We start from the raw sequence: 23,392 nt of genomic DNA, 5'->3' as shown, positions 1-23,392 counted from the left end.
CACCAAAGTCTCTGCTGTTGGGACATGACGACTGAAAGGAAACTTTCAGTTTTGCAATAATTAACCCATTTAACCAATAAGTTTATTTAATTGATTGAATCCCATAGCTGTTCAGTGAAGAAAAATGAGGCACAGTAATGTATTTCTAGGTGTTGTACAAATACACAGGAAAAATCTCAGCCCTGGAGAGCTCATTTAAAGCAAGATGTAAAAAATAAATGTTACAAATCATGAGACTAAAAACTTACATGGCAGCACAGGTTAGCAAAGTACATGCCCTGCTGTTTTAGATTATTCAAAAGTATTTATGTAAATAAATCAATATAACATCTGAATGCCCCATGACTTACGATGTCATGGATGGTGTTCATCTCTCATCTACCCCTAGGCTAAGACCTAAGTCTATACATGTCACGTTAAGCTTCCTTTATAAGTCAATGCAGAGAAACTGTAACCTCCTGGAAGGCAATTTATCTCATCTTTCTTAGACACTTTGCCTCTCTCTCCACTGACAATAAAGGGAGTTAATGGTGATTAACTTATATTTCCACCACTAAGAATCTGATAAAAGTGAGAGAAATCCAAGGTTTTTTCTCTCTTTTTTTTTTATATTGTATGTCCATCCCCAACAAAGATAGTACTTAGCAGATTTTAAAACCATGCACCACAGTACCTTCATAAAGAGAAAACCAAAACCCTGCTTCTTTCCTTTCCACAGCTGCTGTATCACTTAACATGATTAATTCTCCTCCCTATCGCTTAGCTATCTTTTCAAGACTACCTGCATGATCCAATGTCAGACAAATGCTGTAGTTGCACTCTAATCTTAGGATGGCAAATACCCAACTTAACTATGCGTTCAAGAGCCGGAAGCCACAATTGATTGTCTTGTTGCCAGGCCCTTGAATACAGGGACTGATCAAAGAAACTAAGGTAGTGCAAAGAGCACAGGTTTAATGACTCATATTGATTCATTAGATGAAATGCATATAATCAAGTTTTGCTAAGTGACTATTGATTCTGCACACTTCAATGTTGATTTAGATGTAACCCAGACACGTAAAAATGGGAACATGCAAAGCCAGTGACCACTTCTGCACTAACTCAAAGAACACTGACTTCTACACTAACTCAAAATCCTGAACTCCACATTTATTTCAGAAATCTAAACTGGAAGAAAAACACTGGGAAAGAAAACCCTCTATTTTTCTACATACAGACAAAAATGAGGTTGGCTACACTGAGCTAAATCAAAGCTGTATCTAGAGCTGCCAAGATGTCCAGATTTGTGTGTATCCTGTGTTTTCAGCCTCAGTGGTAATGACAACTCTGTTTACAGGTAAAGGGCAGGGCAGTTTCCAATTTTTTTTTTTTCATGATAACATGATATCATAAAATGGAAAAAGTTCATAATCAATCATTCAGCACTTTGAAAGCGTTAGAATACGCTACAAGAGCACATCTATCAGTTACAAAAGATAGTATTGCATAGTCACAATGTTTGAGTCTTGGACATAATATGAAATCTTCCTATTCCAATATTTTAAATGTAATTGCTTTTAAGCAATTCAGCATGCTAAGTTCAAGCATTCAAAAAGCAAGGGAAATAAACTGCTGGAAATCAAAGGCTATTCATGTAGTTATACTGTCAATCATTTAACAACACGGCTAGATACGTATTAGTAGAATCAACACCTTCAGACACAGACTCGATAGATCATATTTAACAACAACACAGCAGGTCAAACTATCATTCTAGCATGTACTTAAGTATTGAGTAATAAAGCACGCTGTCATTTCATCGTATCTCTAATGCAGGACTACTATAATGAGACTATCACCTACTGATTCCTATCACGAATACTCTTTCCATCATCTCTACATAGATACACAATAGCACTGGCTCCCAACTTAATTTTAACTAAGAAAGATAAATAGCACAGAACTAAGAAATACGATACACCAATCTTCCTGTAACTATAGCAATAAGTATCTTACTTGATCCAAAAAGCTAATGACTACAGAATATAACCAATGGAAAGGAATAACACTGTGGAGCAGCCTTCTAACACAAGACTGTCATCAGTAAACATCTGAAATTACAGAAAAAAATGACAAAAACAAAGTGATACAAGCTGCAACCACTTCAGTGCTTATGTACTGGATTCTCACCTCCAGCATAAGCTACAGGATACCGTTCTTTGTCTTGCACGGTTGGTTAGGAGTCATTCAAGTGTGAAATATTCTAAATTCTGGTTGTTAGAGGATTGAGATGTTTAAATCTTCCTATTTTGAAAAAAGCAAAAAGATTGTGCCTTTCCATAACACAAAGAAAACATGATTATTCTAAAACAGAACAGAAATGGCAGCATTCTCACTACTTTATTGCATTATGGAGCTGCAGCTAGAATTGGTCTCTTGGTAAAAATGTTAACCATTATTAATATGCATTTAGCAAACATTATTATGAAGGAACTGGAAGCTTATCCTCCATATTAATTTTTAAGGGTGCTTTCTTTCTTAGTGGGCTCTGCACCAAAAAGGTTGCCATAGAAATCTGTTTAACATAAAGAGGATTTCTAAAATACCTTTATCATTATACCTCCTTGAGCCTAATTTCTAGGACAAAATTTTGATACTAGCTGTTGTGCCTGCCAGTTCACTACTGCATACAAAGTTATAAGCACAAACTTATAACCAAGACTTTATGTTCTTTGCTCTAGATGGACACAGCTATTCTAGTATTACGTAATTTTCAACATTCATTAGAGTCCCCATTAGCAGTTCCTATCAGAGATGCATTAGAGCAATCTGGGGTTCTAGACCTACACAATTCTCCTGCCCTAACTTTTGCTCAGTGTGGCAGTAATGGGGCACATCCTTCAAGAGACAAAAATACAATGGCATACGTTTTTCGACCCTGTGCAAGTACAAGGCAGGTATTGTGGATCATTATTCTGCCCTCTGAGAAAATGCTGCTGCACACCCCCTGCTCCATGCCAGGACTTACACCCTGAAAGGTGTACGTTTGCTTGTGCTAATAATCTACCGAACTAGTCTCCTTCTGCAGCACATGGAAGTTGCTTTGTTGTAATATCAGGGGCTCTTGCAGGTAGTATTTCCACTAAGATACAAGCTCACCTATCACAAAGAAATTGGTTCAAGCTGTTGGCAGACTCAAAGGACAAAACTGTATCTCTTATGTTCAGTTCATTTTTTTTCACCTTTGTTTTTCATGATTAGAAGAATTAGAAATACTCTAGTCTAAAAATGGAAGCTTACCTACTGGCTTAATCGCATGACTCCAAAAGCCAGATGTCTAGATATGGGCCTAAGTGGCTTTGCCTTAATCTGGCCTTTTTTGATATATCTGATGAAGGGAAGGACACCTGTTCAGGCAAAAAAAAAAAAAAAAAAGAAATCTAACTGAATTCCATCACATTCTAGTCCAGAATAGTGAGGCTCCAACTTGACTCATATCACGATTAAAAAAAAAAAAATACTACAGTATATAATGTTACTTTTTATAGCTGACAGTGAGTTCTATTAGAGTGTAGAAGAGTCTCTGAGGGAAAATGAAAATAGCCTCCCAAGGGAGTGGAAGCCCCACACAGCATGATTTAAATGTGGCAGCTGGGTTGTGGGTGGAAATGGCGGTTTCCATTGAAAATCTGCTGCCAATATACCTCCTATGACTAGATTTCACAGGGAAATGTGGCAGTTATCCCTCTCTGAAGTTCATCTGCTCAGTTTTAAAGATGCACAGACAGGAAAGGTAGCAAGGGTCAATGACTGAATAGAGGAAGGTCCAGAATGATGTACTGTCCAAGGACCAAAGGGTAAAATTGGGACATGGCTGGAAGTACCAGTGTGTAACAGGAAGACAGCAAGAAGAGGAACAGATTCTTTAGTTTTATAAGATGAAAGGCAACTTTTTAGAAAGTGTATGCCACTTCAAAGACTACTTTTAATTTTTTGAATAGTTTGAGGCATTCGATGCTTAACGCTTTTGTCTCATTGAAAGTCAGTTAGCAATGCGTTAGTCACTTTTAAAAATGGTCCCTACATATCTGGGGCACAGACCTATAATGGGAATAGTTGTGGCAACATTAAACATCATCACACTTAACTTTAAAGTACTTAAGTTTAGATGACTAAGTTCCTTAGTAAATATAAGTAAGGGAGTCACTATGGCAAGCATGTTGACTGTGGTATATCTATGCTAAGCAATATGAAGTACCATGAAAAGAATGTTTCCAAAATCACTTCTCTCTTTCTTGTTGACGTCTGCATCTACTTGCAACTCTAGCTTAGGCATCATCTTGAAAATATGACTCATAATCCAAAAAGACACTTTCTGATGCAGGTACAAAAATCATGCCTGTAGTATGGATAGCTACTTTATTGCTCTCTGTTTCGGTACAGGCAGTGTGGTACTGTTCTCTGCCTTTTTTTTTTAATAACTCAGGTTGAAACAATTGTCAAAAAAATGGAAGACCCTTTTTTTTTTCTTTTTTTTTGGAACCCAATCAACCTGTTATGACTCCAAATCTGGTTCCTCTAGAGGAGTCCTTTAATCATCAAACTAGCTTTTCTCTCTCCTTCCCTGTCCTCTGTAGAAAACCTCATGCTCCTTTCTGTCCACAGGCCTGGCTTCAACAGCCGGGACAGAAGGCAGCCTCATCCTAGTCCATCTTCGCCTGTCATCATTTTGGTATGGCTCTGGCTTGGGAATTAACAATGTGCTTGGGCCCACTCAGGCTGATGGAGAAACCGAAGCAGCATGTTGCTTCCTGAGGTAGCATTCTCACTGCTGGTCCAGGATGTACCACCATCACAAAATTTTTCAGTGAAAGGGGATGTGACTGCTATGCTGTCTATAGAAATCAGTGCTGTCCCTGCATGTTAGTGTGAGACGAGAATGCCTGCTGTGCCTACTGGATCAGAGGATGCTGGTATAAGTACACACAGTCTGCAAATCTCAAATGTTCTGGCATGTAGAAAGCACTGAGCAGCACAGCTTAGCTAAGATGGCAGCACCTCTGGGCATACATAAATAGGTTTTCTATTACAAGTTTGGTCAACTAAGACTCGGGACTTTTGTGGATCCTTCTCTTGGAGTTCCGTACCTAAGCTCTATTTAAGTTGTGCTCTAGCTTGTGCTTATATTCTGGTTTATGTGACTAAATGCTTCTTGTGAAAATCACGGATGCAGAAATTTGATGGTGGAAAACTTTTTTCTCTCATTCTCTAATTAATGGGTTAATGTACTAAACAGAAGATGGGCCAGGTATCAGAAGACATTTTAGTGTCCATAATACCTAGAAGGTCTTGAAGGTAAGGATGATAAGCTGCATAGGTATGATGTCACTTCAAATTATCTCATATTATGCAAAGTTATATTGTAATGTAGCCAGTAGGTAAATCTTTCCTGACTCTTCACCAGGTGATTCTAAATTTCCTTACGGCTTAAAAAATAGGGAGTTTGGTATTATCTCTGTTTTTCAGACCAGCCAAGAAATTTTCATCTTCCTGGGGAGGTTGTTTTTTTTTTTACAAACTTCTAGAGCAACATAATTACAAACTGCCCTGGTGTAAGAGGAATGAAATTCTATTCCTGCTTACACAAGAGATCAGTTTAATCCATAGTATAAAAAGTAAAAAAAAAAATAAAATTGCTACTAGCAAATCTAAACTAACCATGATAGTTCTGCTGTGGTTCTACCCGAGCTGTCCACTAGACTGTGATTTCTGAATCTGACTGACTGCTATAATTTTCAATGAACAATCAAAATTATAGTAGATAGAAAAAGCTAAATATTTTCTCTGTTTTATAGTTTTGCTTAAATGCTGACATTTTAAATAAGCGGTTCCAGTTTTAGTCAATGCCATTTTAACTGTTCAGACCTTCCTCCTACATCCTTTTAATAACATAACTGGAAGCAGCAAGCTTGACTGCTAAGATAAGAAGTTAACACAGTAGTCAGAATTTATTTGCATTCCTTCTAAAATGTATTTGTTTTATAACTCTTGACTCAGTTTCTGAGTCCGTCTTTCCCTGTGACCTCTTTAGGTCTCACAAGCTAAGCAAAGCCAGGCCATGTCAGTTCTGAGTATGTCAGTATTTCCAAGGAACACCTAGGTGCTGCAGAGGCAGTACTATGACTCAGAAAGTAGTACACTTTCCTTGCCAGTAGCACTGAAACAAATTCTTAGCTCGCCATTGTGGAACGGACGGAAGACCATAAAGCTGGTAATACCTTATGTCACACGGAATTAAAAAGAAGAGCTAAGTGTCTGTGTTTTAAGAACTATAAATGTTAACTCCAAAGCCCTGCTCAAAATAAAGTCATACAATTACATTCTGTCAGAAATTATTCCTACATTTTCAGACAGATAAACAATCTTTTTTTTTTTTCACTTTCCATCCCAAACTCCTGTGCACTATAAATGTGCGCTGGTGAAAAGTTGCTATGACCAGTCTTGTGAGTCAATGTGCATCATAAGCAATATGACCTTTGGTGTCATTTGAAATCAAATACTTAACATCACAAAATGCAATGAGGCTACTGTGTTAACAATTGTGAAATGTTTTAAAATTAACGGTTGAAAAAGCTTTATGAGCATAAAATACAGTTATGGTGGTAAATTGGCTGCAGAGCAGCCATCCACCTAGTTGGGACTTTGCATCTTCTCCTTCCTTTCACAAAGTATGGGATATCCAGAGAATCCTCTGAGAAATAGGTTTCAGAACCAGTTTTTTTGTTTGGTGGCTAGGGACATGCAAACACCTATAAAACTCATGACAGAGAATATTCATCATATATGCCATGATATATGACATATTCTCCCGTTTGACATGACTGTTTGCTTGTCCCCTTCTCCTGAAGTAGTCCTTATGGTTACTAAGAACCAACAAACCATTAATCCTCATTGATCATCCTAGAAGAAACCATGCCCAAGCAAGGTCTACATTAAACAGTCTACCAGTAATTCTAGCACATTATTCTTATAGTCCCTGCAAATACTCAATAACGAGAAATCATTTGCTAATCTTTGTATAAATGAACATATAATATAAGAAGGATGGTCTAAAGCAAAAGGCACTGGAGCAGAATTCAGAGGCATGACTCAACTTCTGTCTGTGACACATATTCCTTGTGTGGTAGCAGAGAGTCACGAACTGCTAGTTTACCAAGGGAGCGAATGCATTACAGCTCTCAGTTTCTATGCATAGCTGCACAGTGAAATTCTAACATCCGAGTGAGGTATGCCTGCTCCTCTTCTAATACCTAGGGACATGCAGGCTGTTAACACACAGCAGAATTTAGACTCTGTAATCCAGACTGGAGGAAGGTATTTTCTGTAGTGGGGGATTACCGTTCCTGGTATTAATCACATTAAGCCTTCTTTTTTCTTACAGAAACAGAGATTAACTCAGTCTTTTGACTAGGAGATGGTCAGAGGAGGAATCACGATCCTAGCCTTAGCCATTATCTAATCTAGAACATACAGAAACATGTGAGAAATTTGTCTTCAATATCCTCTTTTGCCAGGGGTAACTGAAGCTTCATTTTACACCTCTCAGAAGACTGCTTGCTCATGAGGTTTTACAGTAATCTGGGTTGAGAGTGCCCACTTCTCTAATAATTCATGCAAAACATTTACATGTCCTTTGCTACCGGTGAAGGATTCATTTCATTTCTTTCTAAAATGAGTGTCTGCCTTCTATATGAAGTGCTAATGCTGGGAGTGGAAATAGGGTTCTTCTCTCTCCAAGTGACTGCTCAAAGTTACAAAATTATATCCTTCCCTCTTCCTTTTGGATATATTATTGTCCATAAAATAAGAACAGATCAAGAAAAGAGAATACAAGCAATCTGACATCTTAACTTCTTTATAGTCAATGCAAGTTCCCAGAAGATGGGAGAAACATGTCCTAACTCCTATTGACAAAGAATAAAATAGTGGGTGAGTGCCATGTTTGTATAGATCACAAATTGGACGACTTTAACAACACTTGCTACACTGAAAGAAGCAGATAAGAGATGAGAGATGTACTAACTGTGCTACGTACTTAGTATGACATAGGTATCAAGGTGCCCAAATAAATGTTTTCTGGCAGAACACTAGAAATTTGGACAAGCTTAATGGTAGAAGTACAGTTCTACTTTGACTTCAGAGTTAGACACAAAATAAAGAGGGGATGATGAGGGTCCCCCCTTTGGACTGGGTGACTTAAAGCAGAAGTCGAATGCATGCCAGTTTTTAGCTCTAGCCTTTATTCTGAACACCTCTTCCCCGTTCACAAAGTATAGGTAAGATTTTCTCCTGGAGACCTTATGAGGGTGAAAAACAGTAGCAGGTGCATATCATTGATGAATTTCTTTCCCAACTATTAGTTGGACACAAAGCATTCATCCTCTACTTGTTTCACCCAATTTAGTGGCCTGCTCATGACTTCAAATAAAAAAATTGATGGCAGAGAAATCTGTCCCAGCCCCAGGGAACTGAACTTAAAAAAGCTGTTTTAAATGGCTGTTGTTGGCATTTAAAGCCAATGATATCCTGTCCTGTCTCATTTGGCTTTATAGTATTACAAATTTCATCATAAATCATAGATTTAAGACACAGGCCTAACTTCAATCACAGGAATATTTTCTCTTAGGCATTATACCCCTTCTTCACTCTTCCACGCATACTTACAGTGTGGCGCTGCTAGTTCTTGCAAATAATGAAAGGACATTAGGTTCTACAATCCCTTTTCATAAAATCAGTAAGCTTCAAGATTTTCTTGGGAAGGTGATTCAGGTGAGTAGCCAGGAAACTAACTTGGTAGGTCCACTCATCTGGTTGAAGTTATCACCGTTTACAGTGTCCTAAGCTGTATAGTGCTGAGGATGTCTTCAGGAGCTATCTATCCCCTGGGCATCTGATTCTGTACTGTAGATTTATTTATTTAGATTTATTATTGTCATCAAAGATGGCTCAGGAGTACCTCTTCTTTCCCTGTCCTGAGCTGACACCACTAGAAGCAGTACTTCATATCAACCACTAATAAGAAGTGATGTCTTTGAAAGAGCTGTCTCAACTTATTGAAAAACTTCAATGTAAGTCTTTCAAGACACATCATAGTGTATTTTTAGGGGAAAAAAACCCCCACCAAACTATTCTTTTTTCTCTTTTTTCCTACAACCTTGTTTTTGTTTTCTCACTTCTTTACTTTTTTGTGCCTCATTTCTCTCCTATTTCTACATATAAATCTATGTGGATTTTTCTGCTAGCGTGGTCTAGTGATTTAGAACATGCAGACGGTAGATGGACCTTGGTTTCTGGTTTCTTCATATTTGAGTTGGTTTCTTGTTTTCTTCATATTCTTTTGCTAGCCCAGGTAATATTTAGGGTGCCTGATCTCATAAAAAGATAACTATAACTTTATTTATTTTTTACTTATGTGATTTCTCCTGCCCCTCTTTTTGATGATTCTAGCAGAGTTCAGATCATTTTCACTGAGGTGGAGAGTAAGGTGCAGGGCAATGCTATTCTCTGATAGCATGGGTGCCACCTATGGATAAAACTTTTTCAAAGTCATCTGTGTTATTTGTGTTGGCGTGGGCACTGGAGCGAGGAATAACATGGGATTCCCTGTCTATCCAGTTGCCAGTATTCACCAGTAAATCCTCCTGTCTCCAAAGCCCTGAGTTGGGATGCTCCAATCCACAGGCCATTTTTCAACTGCACACACAGTAGCCATGCTGCTGTTCAGAAGAACTGTTGGTAGGAGGATGCAGGCAGCTCTGTAGTACCCTAAACCCAGTGCACAATGTTGCTCATGGCTTTTCTGGTTTAGTGTAAGGCTAATAGCCATGACTGCATTATCACTAAAATACACATTAATAAACAGGTGTCTTAAATACTCCCATATTTTTAAACCTCAAAATCACTATTTTTACAGAAATGTTGTAGAAATAATTCACGAAGTATGAAATAGGGAAACTAGAGCTGATTCTCAATGTAAAATTGTCTTATCATTACAAATCAGTTAATTTTGCTCTATTTTCCAGAAAAAGGTTTTGATCCAAAAAGCACTGAAATGTAAGGTTAGATTTCCTCTGATCTCAACAGTCATTTAACAGATCTTTAATTAAATACCAGATAAATATCAGAGACAGAGTTTTGGGCCCTGTGCTCATAATAAACCCCATATATGCTTCTATCTTTCTGTTCACAAGTGGAGAAACAGAGGCACAGGGAGATGAAATGTCTTGTCCATCATGTGCGAATCAGCTCTGTAGATCTTCTTTTCCATTATGAAAAGCACAAATTATTCAACCTAAAATGATTTATTTCTCTCCTAAGAGAACACGATGTTCTCAGCAAAGCTACCAGGCCAACCAAGTAAGTTTCCCATAGGCAAAGGAAAAATGTGTATAGCTACTTCCAGGATCTTGTTGGGAAATTATTTCCCCACTATTACTGGATGGTCTATTCTTTCTTTCTTTCTTTTTTTTTTTTAATTTTCTTTCCCATACTTTCTGCATGGTCTTAATTTATTTTGTGGCTGATGGAAACATCTCCAGACAGATCCTTCCACAGAAAACGCTGTGCCTGTAAGTGGACTGCTGCATGAGAAATATGCCCAGGACCTGCCATTTGAAAGAAAATGAGCATATCATTTCAGCAACATACAAGCCTGGGGACCCACTGCGGAAAGCGCATCCCAAATCTGCTGTTTGCTGTTGCTGCACAGTTGGGTCAGCACTCTCCATGCTCCTGCCTCTGATTTTATTTCTCCCACACACACACACCCTTTATTAGGCTAGTACTCCTGGCACATGCAGATCCTGCAACTTGCTGCCACTGAAATAGCTATTCCCCATCCAGATGGTGGTAGGAAGAATTGAACTGTGGTTGCTTTGTGTAGTCATCTCTAGACAATGGCCACTAGCATGCAGAGCCACATGCCAGTTGCTGGTGTATATTTGGTTGATGTTTCAGACCCAACTTTGCACCTTTCTAATCATTAATCAACAATCAGACAAAGGATATATTGCTGAATCCAGACAGCAGCCAATACAGACCTCTAATACATTATGGATTCTCTGTCAGCACATTTATTTATTGTTTGCAGTGTTCTGTTTGAAAATCCCTATGCTCTTTCACTTATTTTATTTATTTATTTACTTACTTATTTCTCTTTAGCTGGATTTAAGAAAGCAGTGAAGCTTCATTTATTAACATATTTTACAAACCCTGAATGGTGGATTACTTTATATTAAATACATTTATAATACTATTCTTGGTATTTACCACAACTTACCAAAATCTTTAGCAAATATACCATTAAATGAAATAGAATTAAATTGCAGAGGCAGTGTAAGAGTACGGTTTTTCCTCAGGTAAATATCCAGTGAATCATTTTATCATTATTTAACGCTATAATAAAGGTTGACTATCAGCTTAGAGAGTAATGAATATAAATTTGTCTATACTTCCACCATTCAGTGGGATTTTTCACAGTATCATAAAAGCAGCAACAATAAGGACCTCACTGTTCTGTGGTTAGGCTTCAACACAAATGCATCAGTGGACCTCGGGTTCTGCACAGCGTGCAACCATGCTCTGCTATCAAATTAATGTTAAAATATGTATGTCCTGGCTTCTGATTTATAATATCGTTGACAAATAGTAAAAAGGACAGGCATGCCATAAAGTTTATGGATGGAGTGATGGCATGCACAATAATGTCTCATAAAGAATAAAGGGGGAAAAGTTATTTATTCTTGTGGATTCAAGAACTAAAATACAGATAGACTGGCTGCGTGCACAGAATTTTTCATAAATATCCCACAGTGCACCCTGTTGTACAGCAGCCATACATTAATTAGAGCATTCAGCAGACACTGCAATGTGTTACACTCACCCAAGTGAATCTTCATTTTTCACATGCAGGGCCTTACTAATTAAAATCAGCTTTGCAATTAAATGTGGAAAATTGTGTTAAACTTTCAAGCGTGGTTTAGAAAAAATGTATTTATTTTTAGGGTATTTTATTTTGATGCAAATGAATTCTCCATCAAAGTGAGACCAGTAAAAGGAGGTATGAGGATTTCTCTTTTTTGTATTATAGATGCTCCTCTCAGTTGCAAGTTGCAATGCTCCACTATCTCTCTGCCAGTACCTGGCCCTGTTCCAATGCTTTTAGTGAGTGCTATCTGTCAAGGCATGAATAATACAGCCCCTAGGCTGTCGGCAGAATCCAAATGAGGCATACATCAGGAAGCAAGCACTCGACTTTAGCTCCAGAACATGCTCCTGTGAAGACAGGCAATTATTCACCCACGGCTGCAGCCATGGCAATCAAACTGGTGGGTGAAAAGGTATATGAAATGAAAAAATTTGAATAAGAAATATGGCACAACAAACCACAGAAATTCAATAATTTTCTAGTAAGAGAGAGACATTTGAGTCTTTTAATTTTGAAGTTTGGGAGCCTGAATTATTTCACTCACTGTTCTAAAACACAGACAACTAAACTACAGTATATAACGCAATAGAAGAAGGGTATGTGGGGCTTTTCCTAATCAAAACAGCAATGCTAAAATCTAAGGTATTTATAAATTCAAATAAATCTGTTGCATGAAGTGACAAATCTCATGCTTAAAAATTAAAAGATGGTCAAAACAATTCTATCTGTATAATGTAATAGAAACAGAGACAGCCTAGTAAAGCAACAAAGAACTGGTTGATATTGAGAAATTTGGTGGAAAATTAAAATGCAATATATTTTATAAGGTTAGGGACAATTCATACATTATGGATCCAAACATTATTTTATGATCCCTCTTCATTTTTGAGACTCGCTTCTTTTTGCAAGACATTGTATCAGTGATTAATGAAGAAAAAAATCCCTTATAAATGCAATATGAACTGAAGAAAAGGCATGCAAAATTCCTTGGTAGATGAAATGTTTAAGTTGGTTTATTTCATCTGAATTCTTATTTTCAGCAATCAAATTGAAATTCATGATATAGCACGAGCTCTATCAGTATTTCCATTTTAAATCTGAAGGGTTTATCATTTGGCCTTAACAATTCATCCTTCACTGAAATTTGATGCATATTGTTTCAGACTAAGATTGTGTTTTGCTGTAATTTCTATACAATGGCTTTATCTGCTTTCAAATATGCACTAATATATGCAGTAAAAGAATCCTAAATTTATATACATAGTGCCTCGCTACCAGCTTATGATTCTTTTTAGGGCTCTTATTTGTTAGAATATGTTTCATTCTGAAGCATGCGGTATTTGGCAAGTGATTAATCCATTACAGAATCTAATTGCTTTTGTTACTTGAGAAAACAATTAAACTACGATGTTAAGAAGCTTTTAAAATAGGCCATTGCATGTAATCAGTATTTTTTTAATGGAATCTAGTTAGGATTTTTATGATGTGTCTACATACCTATTTACATGGCAAACCATAGGCATCTATTTGGTATATGATGTGTTTTTAAAAAAAAAGCTAAATGTATAACAACACAGTAGGGTATAATATTTCTAAAACTGTCATTCACACCTACTCAGTAAATAACACAGGCCAGTTTGCGCTCACTTACTCTAGAGTAACTATGGCATTTGCACCTGCAGAACTTAGACCAGAAACTGGACTTGCTTTTACATTTATATTTGTATACCTAGAATGTGAATCCTGTTGTCTTTAAAGTTGATGAATGAAACTGGCAAAGTTCCTACTAATTGCCATGAAAGAACACTCAAAACTATGTTTTTCTTCAGACACTTAGCCGACAGACATCCTGAAAACACAGTTCTGGGAGCACTCTCCTGGTATGGTTTGAGTAACTGTTATATACCCAGATGGATTGTTCACAGCTAAAAGTATTCAAGGATCTGGACCAAGCTTATTGTCCAAAATTAATTCACGGCTCCGAACATGTAAGAGTACTGTTCATTATTATGCTGCTATGCTCAATGGACCTGAAGAGCTACCAAGGGAATAAAATAAACAGTATCAGGAGCATGGCCCAAGGAGAGGCTCTGGTTTTCACTCCTAAGATTTGAATTTTTTTCTTGTCTCCACCACTATCTGAATGTGTCTATGGCTTATTTTTTGGTTTTGTTTTTGTTTTCAGATCTTTCACAACCTTTGTTTTTCTTTTTATTTTTTAGGACCTGATACTGCAAAGATACATGCATTTCTTTAACTGCATGATCTGTGAGTAGTTCAGTTGGCCTCAGGTGCCTGGAGACATAAACAACAGGTACTGAAGTCCCATCTGTGTGAACTCTAACGTCTAGGCACTGCCTCATGCTGTGCATCATAGAAAGTGCTAGAGGGTCCATGACAGCTTCAGGTTTCTAGGCACTACTAAAATAAAAAAAAAAAAAAAAAGAGATGAGTCTGCTCTGAAGAAGGTAGACACACCATCTAACTCTGGGCACTTACCCTCAGTGCCCAAACTGGGATGCTAATCTTTCTGAACTTTCTATGCAGTCACTGGAGAGAGGTGCATTCGCCAAGTTAATTTTAGAGATCCTAGCATCCTGCCCTAAAGTGTCCTGCAGAGCAGCCTGTCCATCTTAGCTATTAGCATGCCCAACTAACAAGCTAAAATTAAGCACCAAACTTAAGAGCTGAGAGCAAAGTATCAACTAAGTCACGCAAGGCTGCACTTCAAACTAAGATTTGACACAAAGAAAAAATCAAAAAGATGGAAATAATACAACAAACTGTTACCACTGTTACCCTAACTAGTACCAGTCTTGTGTTTTCATACACCTCAAGCCAAACATCAATGGCATATAAAGCCTGTTTGTTTCTCTAGTTAACCCTAACTTTGCAGCTCTTTCATAATTAAAAATACAATTGGGGTACAAAACATATGATAAAACTCTCCTTTAACTTCTACCTGATATTTTATCAGCAGAACAACATTTCATCCCCTGAATCTGTCTGAAAATTTGAAAGGATCTGTTTATTTCAGTTCAAGTTTAACATAGTATCTGAACATGGTTTTCACTGTCACATTGGTATTACAAGGATAAAATTATAATTAAACCCCCCCCCCCAAAATTCCGGAGACTTCAAGATGTTATAGAAGAAATAGAATTCTGGAGAGCTCTGACTACATCTAGTGGAAACAAATACATTTCATTCCTAATAATGAGCCAGTCTGGTATTGTGAATGGAAAGGTCTTAACCTCATTAAAATGCTCTGTAGGTCTAAACAGAATTGAGTTAGGCATCAGCTGAGGTATGCAATTCCCTCAACACATCAAATTTTTAAGACAATCTGATTTCCTTGGAAGACATGTTTGAGAGTCTTTCCCACCCAAATAGCAAAATAGAAAAAAGAAAAAGATAAATTCCTTCCGATTCTTTCAAAAACTTAAATTTACTAGGTGTTGGTTGGACTAGATAAAAAAATTACTGCTCTTTGAGAAAATAGGTATGTACGTTGTAAACCTCAACAGAGAACTTTGTGTTTTTACACTAAATAAGACATGTATTGGTTAAATATATTTTGATTAGTGGATTGGCAATCAGGGTGACAGGAAAACATAAAACCCCCACAAATTCTTTAACCAGTAGGAAAAAAAGGAATTTTTGATGTATTTCCAATTTTTTTCTTTGTGCATCCGCCCAAAATTTCATTTAATTAACAGCTCTGAGATTCAGTCTGTTCATGTACTGACATACCAGAATCATGTCAAGAAAGCAAAATATGGATTTAACGTCTCAAAACTGCATGTAATCTTTCCAAACCTCACATCTATTCCTTCCCCCTCCCCCAAGAGGGTGATTTTACACAAACACAGACACCTAGATCAAAGTTAAAGCAATTCAGAAGAAAAGTCAGGGGTTTTTTAAGCTAAAGAGTTTCTTTCTGTATGTTTCAAGACTTTCGTTTTTGAAATCTGCATGCAAATCCCATGAAGTGTAGAGAAATGTACCTAGTTACAATCTTGTAACTAGAAAGGACATTATAATCATGTCATTTAACTGTTGACTGCTCGTGAAATTTCTGAGGGAAAAGAAGGATTTGGTGCCATTCATTAATTACTGATGAGGCTTGTATTTACAGGAAGAAAATGGACAGAAGAAAACCATGGTTTGAAATGAGAAATCACAAGTGAATTTAAGAAGAATTATTTAAGAAGAATTTAAGAAGAATGATTTTGGTTACTTTTCCTAAATCAGTGTTCCAATCTAACCAAATCCTTCAAATAACGACAAAAACGTTACCACTTTTATGAGTGAAAAAAAGATTAGGAAAATAAATTTTAATATGATTATTTTACATTTTATTTTGTTTAAAGGTAATTCAAAAGAATTTTAATATCAGGCATATCACTTTTCTTGTTCTAATTTTGAAAGTATTTTCTGGACTTGTCCCTAAGCTTCATTCACTGTTAAGAAAAAAGGCACATGAGTGGACTGAGTGGCACTGAGTGGACTGACATGTTACTGTTTGATATCTTTTCCTGTTTCAAATAAATGCCTTAACAACAAACGTATAATTTCAATTCAATTCATAAAAACCATATGCCCTCACTACAAAGCAGTTATCAGATTAGGTGTGAAATATGTGTTCTTATAAACACCACCAGTGCTTTAAAACCTGAAAAAGTCAAGAATGAAAAAAATCTTAACAGTTTCAGGAGAATTCAACACTAATTTGAACACCTCCCTCTATTCAGAAGAGAGATGGCCAAAACATCAGCCATTTTATCTCCTACAGTGGGCTGCTGTATAAAATGTTAAATGAAATGCACAGCACGTGAGAAAAATTCATGTATTCTAGAGCTGTTAAATTTTCAAAATATTGCACAAGAAATTAATGGACAAATGATTCAGGAGAGGAATGCTGTTTATACAGATGTACAACACTATTGAACATGGACATTGCAGACATAGAAACGTAAAGACTGAGCTCTAAATTAAAGCACATGTAGTATGTGTAACATATGCTACCTTGATATATTATTAACAATAAACAACTAAAAACATTTTCTTAAACGAGATGTCTCCACATACGGTGGTTTAGAAACTGAAGTAAAGGTATTTACAATTATAATATAACATTTGAACCCTGAAGTCTTATTATCACTGATTTGTCTTAGGCTTTGACCTTTGAATCTAACCTGATCATCGAACTTAAAATGTTCAGAAGCTTGTTTTCATTCAGTTATAAAATACATTAAATAACAGAAGTCACACTGGCACCAACGTGTCAGTAGGGCCAAATTTTAATTTGCAGCACATGAGCAAGAGAACTGTGTGCAAAAATCGAGAGAAGATTGACAATGAGAACAAGTTTCCTCAGCAAAAATGTGAATTAGATTTTGTGTGACATTCAGAAAGAAAAAAAAAAAGTGAATCCGAATGGCTTCTAGAATGTCTAATTGCTGATTTTTATCAGTTTGGTTTATCAAGGTCATGCCAGTTAACTTGTTTACCAAATCTCTTCACTAAATTATGAAAAATTACAGATACTACCTTCTGTGCCTTGCATATTTGCCACTAACATGACCACTGCCATCACAGCCAGGCGTGGGACAGCTGCAAAAGAGAGAGAATTAATTATATAGGTGCCAGTGTGCTGCAGAAAGATTATACTAAAAGCAGGCAGTAGGTATTACAGAGATGGAGGGCAACAAAGACAGAAAGAGAAATCAAATAACGGAAGGGAAAAAAAAAGAGGGGATGCTTTTTATTAGCAAGTCTAGAGGGAATTAATTTCATCAGTGCAGCAGGGCATGAGCAAACCACCAATGAACTTGAAAGTGCATTATACCCATTAAAAGGCATGAATTTTCTAAATTGCTAATGGGGATACATTTTACACTCAGAGCACTAACCTGAACAGCTCTTGTATGGCTGGTTCCACGGGAACTGCAGAGAGATGGAAAATATATAAAAATTTATCATCTATTACAAGTACCCCTCTTCTACAGAAAATTACCAGAAAGGTTGTGTAAAAGCAAGGGTCAGAATGAATTGTGCAAAGAGATTCTGGAGGATGAAGGTCACCCTGAGCGGGGGCCTTGAGTAATTTACTGAAGCAAGAGACGTACCTCGAACACCTTTGGAGCGTGTGCGATGGCGCTTCTCGTCTGCATCCACCTCCATCTGGGAATAGATTAGCAGGCAGTCAATGTTCTTATCCTGCATGCACAGACTATCAATGCACAGACTGATACAGTCTCTCACACAATTTATTGACACTATTTTAATTCCATTTTATCCTGTAAGGGAAAGTCCACCTTACAGGGGATCTTTAGGATCTTTACGTTTATTTAAAAACAGAGAATGTGGTAATTTCTGCTTTAATCAGTCCATTTGCATGCCCTGCTTTCATAGCAAACTGTGTGCAACTAAGTGCTGATTTGTCTTTTCCAAGGGGTATTTCTGACATAAACCCCTGATTACTCCTATATATTTTGAAACAAGGATTCAATAGATTTCTATACAATTTAAAACTAAAGTCAAGGGGTCGCACACCGTAGGTCACTTTCTAACCAAACGCTTTGCAGTGGGGAAGAGAGGAAGGAATAATGACTGAAAAGGAGATAAAGAATCATCATTAGAACTTCAAAGATTTTATGTCATTTAATATGACATTATGACCTTTGCCAATGTGTTTCATTGTTTAGAAGTGTTTTTCAAGTTTCAGGAATGGGCTCCCTTGCTACATATGGCTAAATCTTTACTTTCATCTTACAAACAGCATGCCTATCCAATGTAGCTTTCTATGCAGTAATAAATATACAGCAATCTTAAATATTTACCAGACAGGTGCAGGGCTGCAGATTAGACCTCGGAAAGTATCATAAACAGTGGTCTATAGTAGTTACCATAGGGCCACATGGTTTCTTCTGATCTTCCATGTACTATTGACACCAGACTTTTAAAGCTAAACTGCATAGGCTAGCTAGAGTTTACGATTTTGTACAACACAAGCAGATTGCACTGAACTATGTTGAGAGACTGTGTCAGGGAAAATATATGCAGTATGTGTGTCTTCAGCTCCTTTGGATGTGGAAGAATGGGATGGCAAGATGGATCTGCAGTGGTTCATACATAGAGATGATATTGTAAAGGTCAGGAAACACAGAAATCGACCATGGGGCTCTAGTTCCCCCAGAAAAAAAATCCATCACTGGTTTATAGCAATATCCTTGGATTGATATCTGGTAAGAATGTCACATATCTCATGCAAAAACATGGAAACAGGTCCAAGTGACTTGCAGTTAACCCTTTAATCACCTAGCTTTCTTTGATTGGTACCTTAACACAAATGATGTGGGAAGTAACTAACAAGAAATTAAGGGGTGCTTTTACAGAGCTCCTTCAACTCATTTCATCAGGAGGAAAGAGTCAGCACAACAAAATTCGTGGGTGACAGGGATTTGGTGGAAAGAAAGGGCCACTCTCACAAGGCTCTGTGCTACTGATGTAGTCCTGCTTCTTGGTAGTCATCATCTGGTTCCTGGTAGTGTGATTTATTCCACACTAAAGGGATGATCTTCTAAAATAAACAGGTATCACGAAAGCTAATACAGCACCAGCCTCTATTAGGGGGCTTCAGTGCAGTCTTTGGATGGGGACCTTTGCATCACTTTGAGTGGGTTTCATTTTTAAATTAAGACCCCTACATATAGCTGTGTGCATATACATTAGGAGCATAAGCTTCCATCATCTTCAACCAATGGTGCTATCTGAGATATCGTAAGGTATCCCATCAAGCCTTCAATTGCCAGACCAGAAAGGTACAGAAGGGTACAGGTAGGTCCTCTGTTATATCTGCCAACCCTGTGTAGATGTTTCAGGTATCCTGTGGCATCAGAAATGGCACCAGCTGCCTATGCTTAGGCAACCGAACTTATCCCTAGTTAACATAGCCACCAGAGCTTGAGGAACAATTCCTCTGGTCAGCTACTAGGTGTTACTTCAGGCTGGACAGAATCAGTTTCTAGGCACCTTTGCCCATACTGTTTAGCTCTCCATTGACTATAGCATGAGATACTTGGCATATCTGTAGATACCTACTACAGGCATCTAAACTGAGTCTTAAACTTTAACCCATCCACAGTGTCTATCCTACACCTTGAGTTCACACCCTGGCTGGCTTCTCAGCTCCTAAGAATTGATATGCATTTGAAGCTTTTCAAGTTGCCATATCAAAGCACAGAACAGCATCTCTAGAATATAAAAATTACCCACTAGATGATGATATTCTTTTCATTTTACTAATAAGAAAACAGTACATTGTGCTATTCTGTAACTCCTGCAATGTGTATAGACTTGACAGGAGACCAGAAGTGGAGCTACTTGATCTTCAGCCTAGTACTTTTTTTTAAAAGTTTGAAAAACATTACCTAGCATAATTTGTCACCACTGAAAAATCTGCTGAAAGATTTATCTGATTATGATCTTAACCTGGAAATGCTGCCCCAGTTGTTATGATAGTCTGTGTAAGTTTAGAAGGGGCAAACTAGAAAACAGATTTGCCTGTCTTTCTAAACCAAAGTAAGCATTTCAATTCAAGAATGCTGTGAGTACACTTTTAACTACACTGACAGTCAAAGAAGAAATCACTAAGGTGGAAAAGCCCCTATAGGATCCATACAATCCAGATCCAGAAGCAGGTCAAAGAAGTGAAAAAAGATTTTAAAAGCTGCAGGCATGCAGTGTAATTTTAAATTTTGTTATGTATCCTACATAGCCTGCTGCTTCTCCAGAAAGGCAGAGATCTACCTGCCTTTGTCTGTGACCTAGATGCCCTGTCATATATGGCAACATGTGTCTTGGATGCTCTATGACACATCAAACGATGGTAGGTGCCTATGTTTAGCCAATGGAATCTTGCTTTGACTTCATTTATATGCTCACTCACAGATCTTCAAGACTTTGTCTGTCATGTCAAACCTTCAGCCTTCATCCCTCCATGTATTCAATGTTGGATGCTGGGAGCAAGCAATTTCCTGAAATTCTACAGGAGATGCATGTTGGTTCTGTGAAAGGACAGTCACCTGCCAGCCTACCACAGCAGTCCCCAGACGCACCCCTGGCATTTCCGTGGCCAGGAAGAGAATTCTGCTCCCAAGGCCATTAACCTCACACAAACACGGGCTTCCTCACCATTTTCACATGCAGAAAAAGGCAATGTGGACCTTAGCGGCTCACAAGGAGTTCACCTCAGTAGTCCTACTTTATTCATGATCTTTACATTACAGTTCTGCAGAATACTGAATCACCGTTCCAGAAGAGAATGTGTGGACATCGAGGACAGGCTGGCTAGAGTTAGCTTTAGCCTGGCACCTAAGAAGAGACACCTAAAAGATTATGTATGAAAGCAAAGAGCTAGGCATCAGGAGTAGGAAGAAAAAAAATTCTTCATCTGGCTACAAAGAGAAGCTCTAGACATGAAAATGGAGAGGTCTAAGTTCTTAATTCTGAGAAGAAAAAAAAAAAAGGTCTTGGTAGAAATTAAACCTGGTAAGTCATAATTAAAAATAATCAAATTATTGGATATGCCTTACTTAGGGATGACGGGCAGAGAGAGGTAGAGCTAGCAACTCTGTATCACCATCATGTGCATTAGTGTTATCAAAGATTTAGAGAAACAAGATCCTGAATCAGTGCTCTAACTAATAAATCACAAGATGGGGTACAAAAGAAGGTCTGTTATATTGGAAGGTATGTTGAAGACAACCAAATAGGACACAAAACAGGTTGAGTAGTTTCTTTAGCATTGGAAAAATATGGAAAGGAAAAAAATCTGTGTTGCAGTGAAAGATTCTTATGGGGTGGCAGATGAATGCTATAACCACAAGAGTATCCTTGAAGTTTCTAAAAGTTATATCTGATAAATTTCTCATGTAAGAAATTATTTAACCAGCTGAAGGAAATTCTATACTAAATCTCACTTTTCTGGGTAAAAATGAAAAAAAGCTCTGTGTGGTCACCTGCACTCAGGCAATTAAGACTTGTTATGTCTTAATGTACAGAGTCTGATCCCAATAACTAATACACACACACACACAAACACGAAGTGCTTTAAAAGTGTCAGTATACAAAAGCTGGAAATAAGCATGAGCCAAACTGAGTAAAAGAAAATCTTTTAACATGAAACAACTATCATTAGGGACAGTTGAAAAATACTTCATTAAATGTTTAAAAAAAAAAAAAAGGTGCATAATCACATCGGAAGGATTCACTAATAAAAAATAAAATTAAAAAAAAGGACAAAAGTAATAACCCCTCCTCAACAATCTAAAGCTTAAAAAAACAACTGGTAGCTCATGAGGATTACAAAATAATTCATATGCACGTATACACATGTACAGCAGTTTACTAGTAAACACAAACTATCGATAAGGAGAACTAAAAATATCCGTGAAAACCAAATGTTGAGTGGGAAACATGGTAATAATAAGAAATCACTTAAATATATTTGGAAGAATTTTTTTTTATTATTATTTGGAGATAATTAATAGCTAGCATTAATAGCCATCAAGAAATTTTTAAAAAAGTAAAAAAAGCAGCCATTTCTTATTTTAAAATCAAAGTCCCAGACAACATTTACCCCCCAAAATTAGCATAGCCTGATAGTTCTCCAAGACATTGCTGTTGATATGTAACAATCCTGGAACACTTGGGAAATGCTGGAGAACTGAAAAAAAAAATAAATTCTGAAAAGATTCTACTTGTAACTGTTTAAATTAAACTTTACTAAGTGCTGAGAGGATGGTGTGGCTCACTAAGTTAATCTTCCTGACGTTGACCCTTAGTAACATCATACAAAAGCTGATATGGGATACAGGACAATGACGTAATTAGTACCAGTCGACACTTTATCATAGAAAATCTGTAGTCAGAAATACTTGAAACTGCTCTTTGATGATACTTTAAAATTTGTTGATAAAGGTAGCTATGTTAGGATATTGTATACTTAGATGCCTTTTAAACATTTTGCTTTCTCTTACTGAACATTCAGACAATAAAATAAGCACTTCATAAAATCAGCATATTTATAAGTTAACAAATATTTCACCAGAAAAAATTATTTTGTATAAGGATTATTTTCTTTACAAAAATAATTGTAAAAATTAAAAAATATATATTTAATAAGAGCCTTTCTACTGTTATCCCACAGGTATATGTTTTAGCCCTATAATATTCAGTATCTTCACCAGTACTCTGGAAGATTATATGCTACTGAAATATGCAGATAACACAGAAATTAATGGAGTGATAAACTATGTTGGAGACAGGCCAGTTGCATATACTGGCTTGAGTCATTTGGCAGATTTGATTTATCTGAAGAACATGCCAATTCCAAGGTCCTATACCTATGAACAAAGA

General features: G+C 37.0%; 1 protein-coding gene across 13 annotated transcripts in view; it reads right to left on the bottom strand.

The window, feature by feature from the left end:
* The window catches only part of MYT1L (myelin transcription factor 1 like), a 311,977-nt gene that overhangs the window by 113,608 nt on the left and 174,977 nt on the right, over positions 1 to 23,392 (bottom strand). For all 13 annotated transcript variants that reach the window (XM_076332840.1, XM_076332843.1, XM_076332852.1 and 10 more), the window contains 3 exons: positions 18,100 to 18,154; positions 17,884 to 17,917; positions 17,522 to 17,584 (listed from right to left, as the gene is read on the bottom strand). In XM_076332840.1, the coding sequence (XP_076188955.1) occupies positions 17,522 to 17,584; positions 17,884 to 17,917; positions 18,100 to 18,154 (152 nt within the window). The remainder of the gene's footprint in view (positions 1 to 17,521; positions 17,585 to 17,883; positions 17,918 to 18,099; positions 18,155 to 23,392) is intronic.

The sequence above is a fragment of the Aptenodytes patagonicus genome, chromosome 3, assembly GCF_965638725.1.
Source record: "Aptenodytes patagonicus chromosome 3, bAptPat1.pri.cur, whole genome shotgun sequence".
NCBI lineage: Eukaryota > Metazoa > Chordata > Aves > Sphenisciformes > Spheniscidae > Aptenodytes > Aptenodytes patagonicus.
This window is presented reverse-complemented; position numbering and strand designations above follow the sequence as displayed.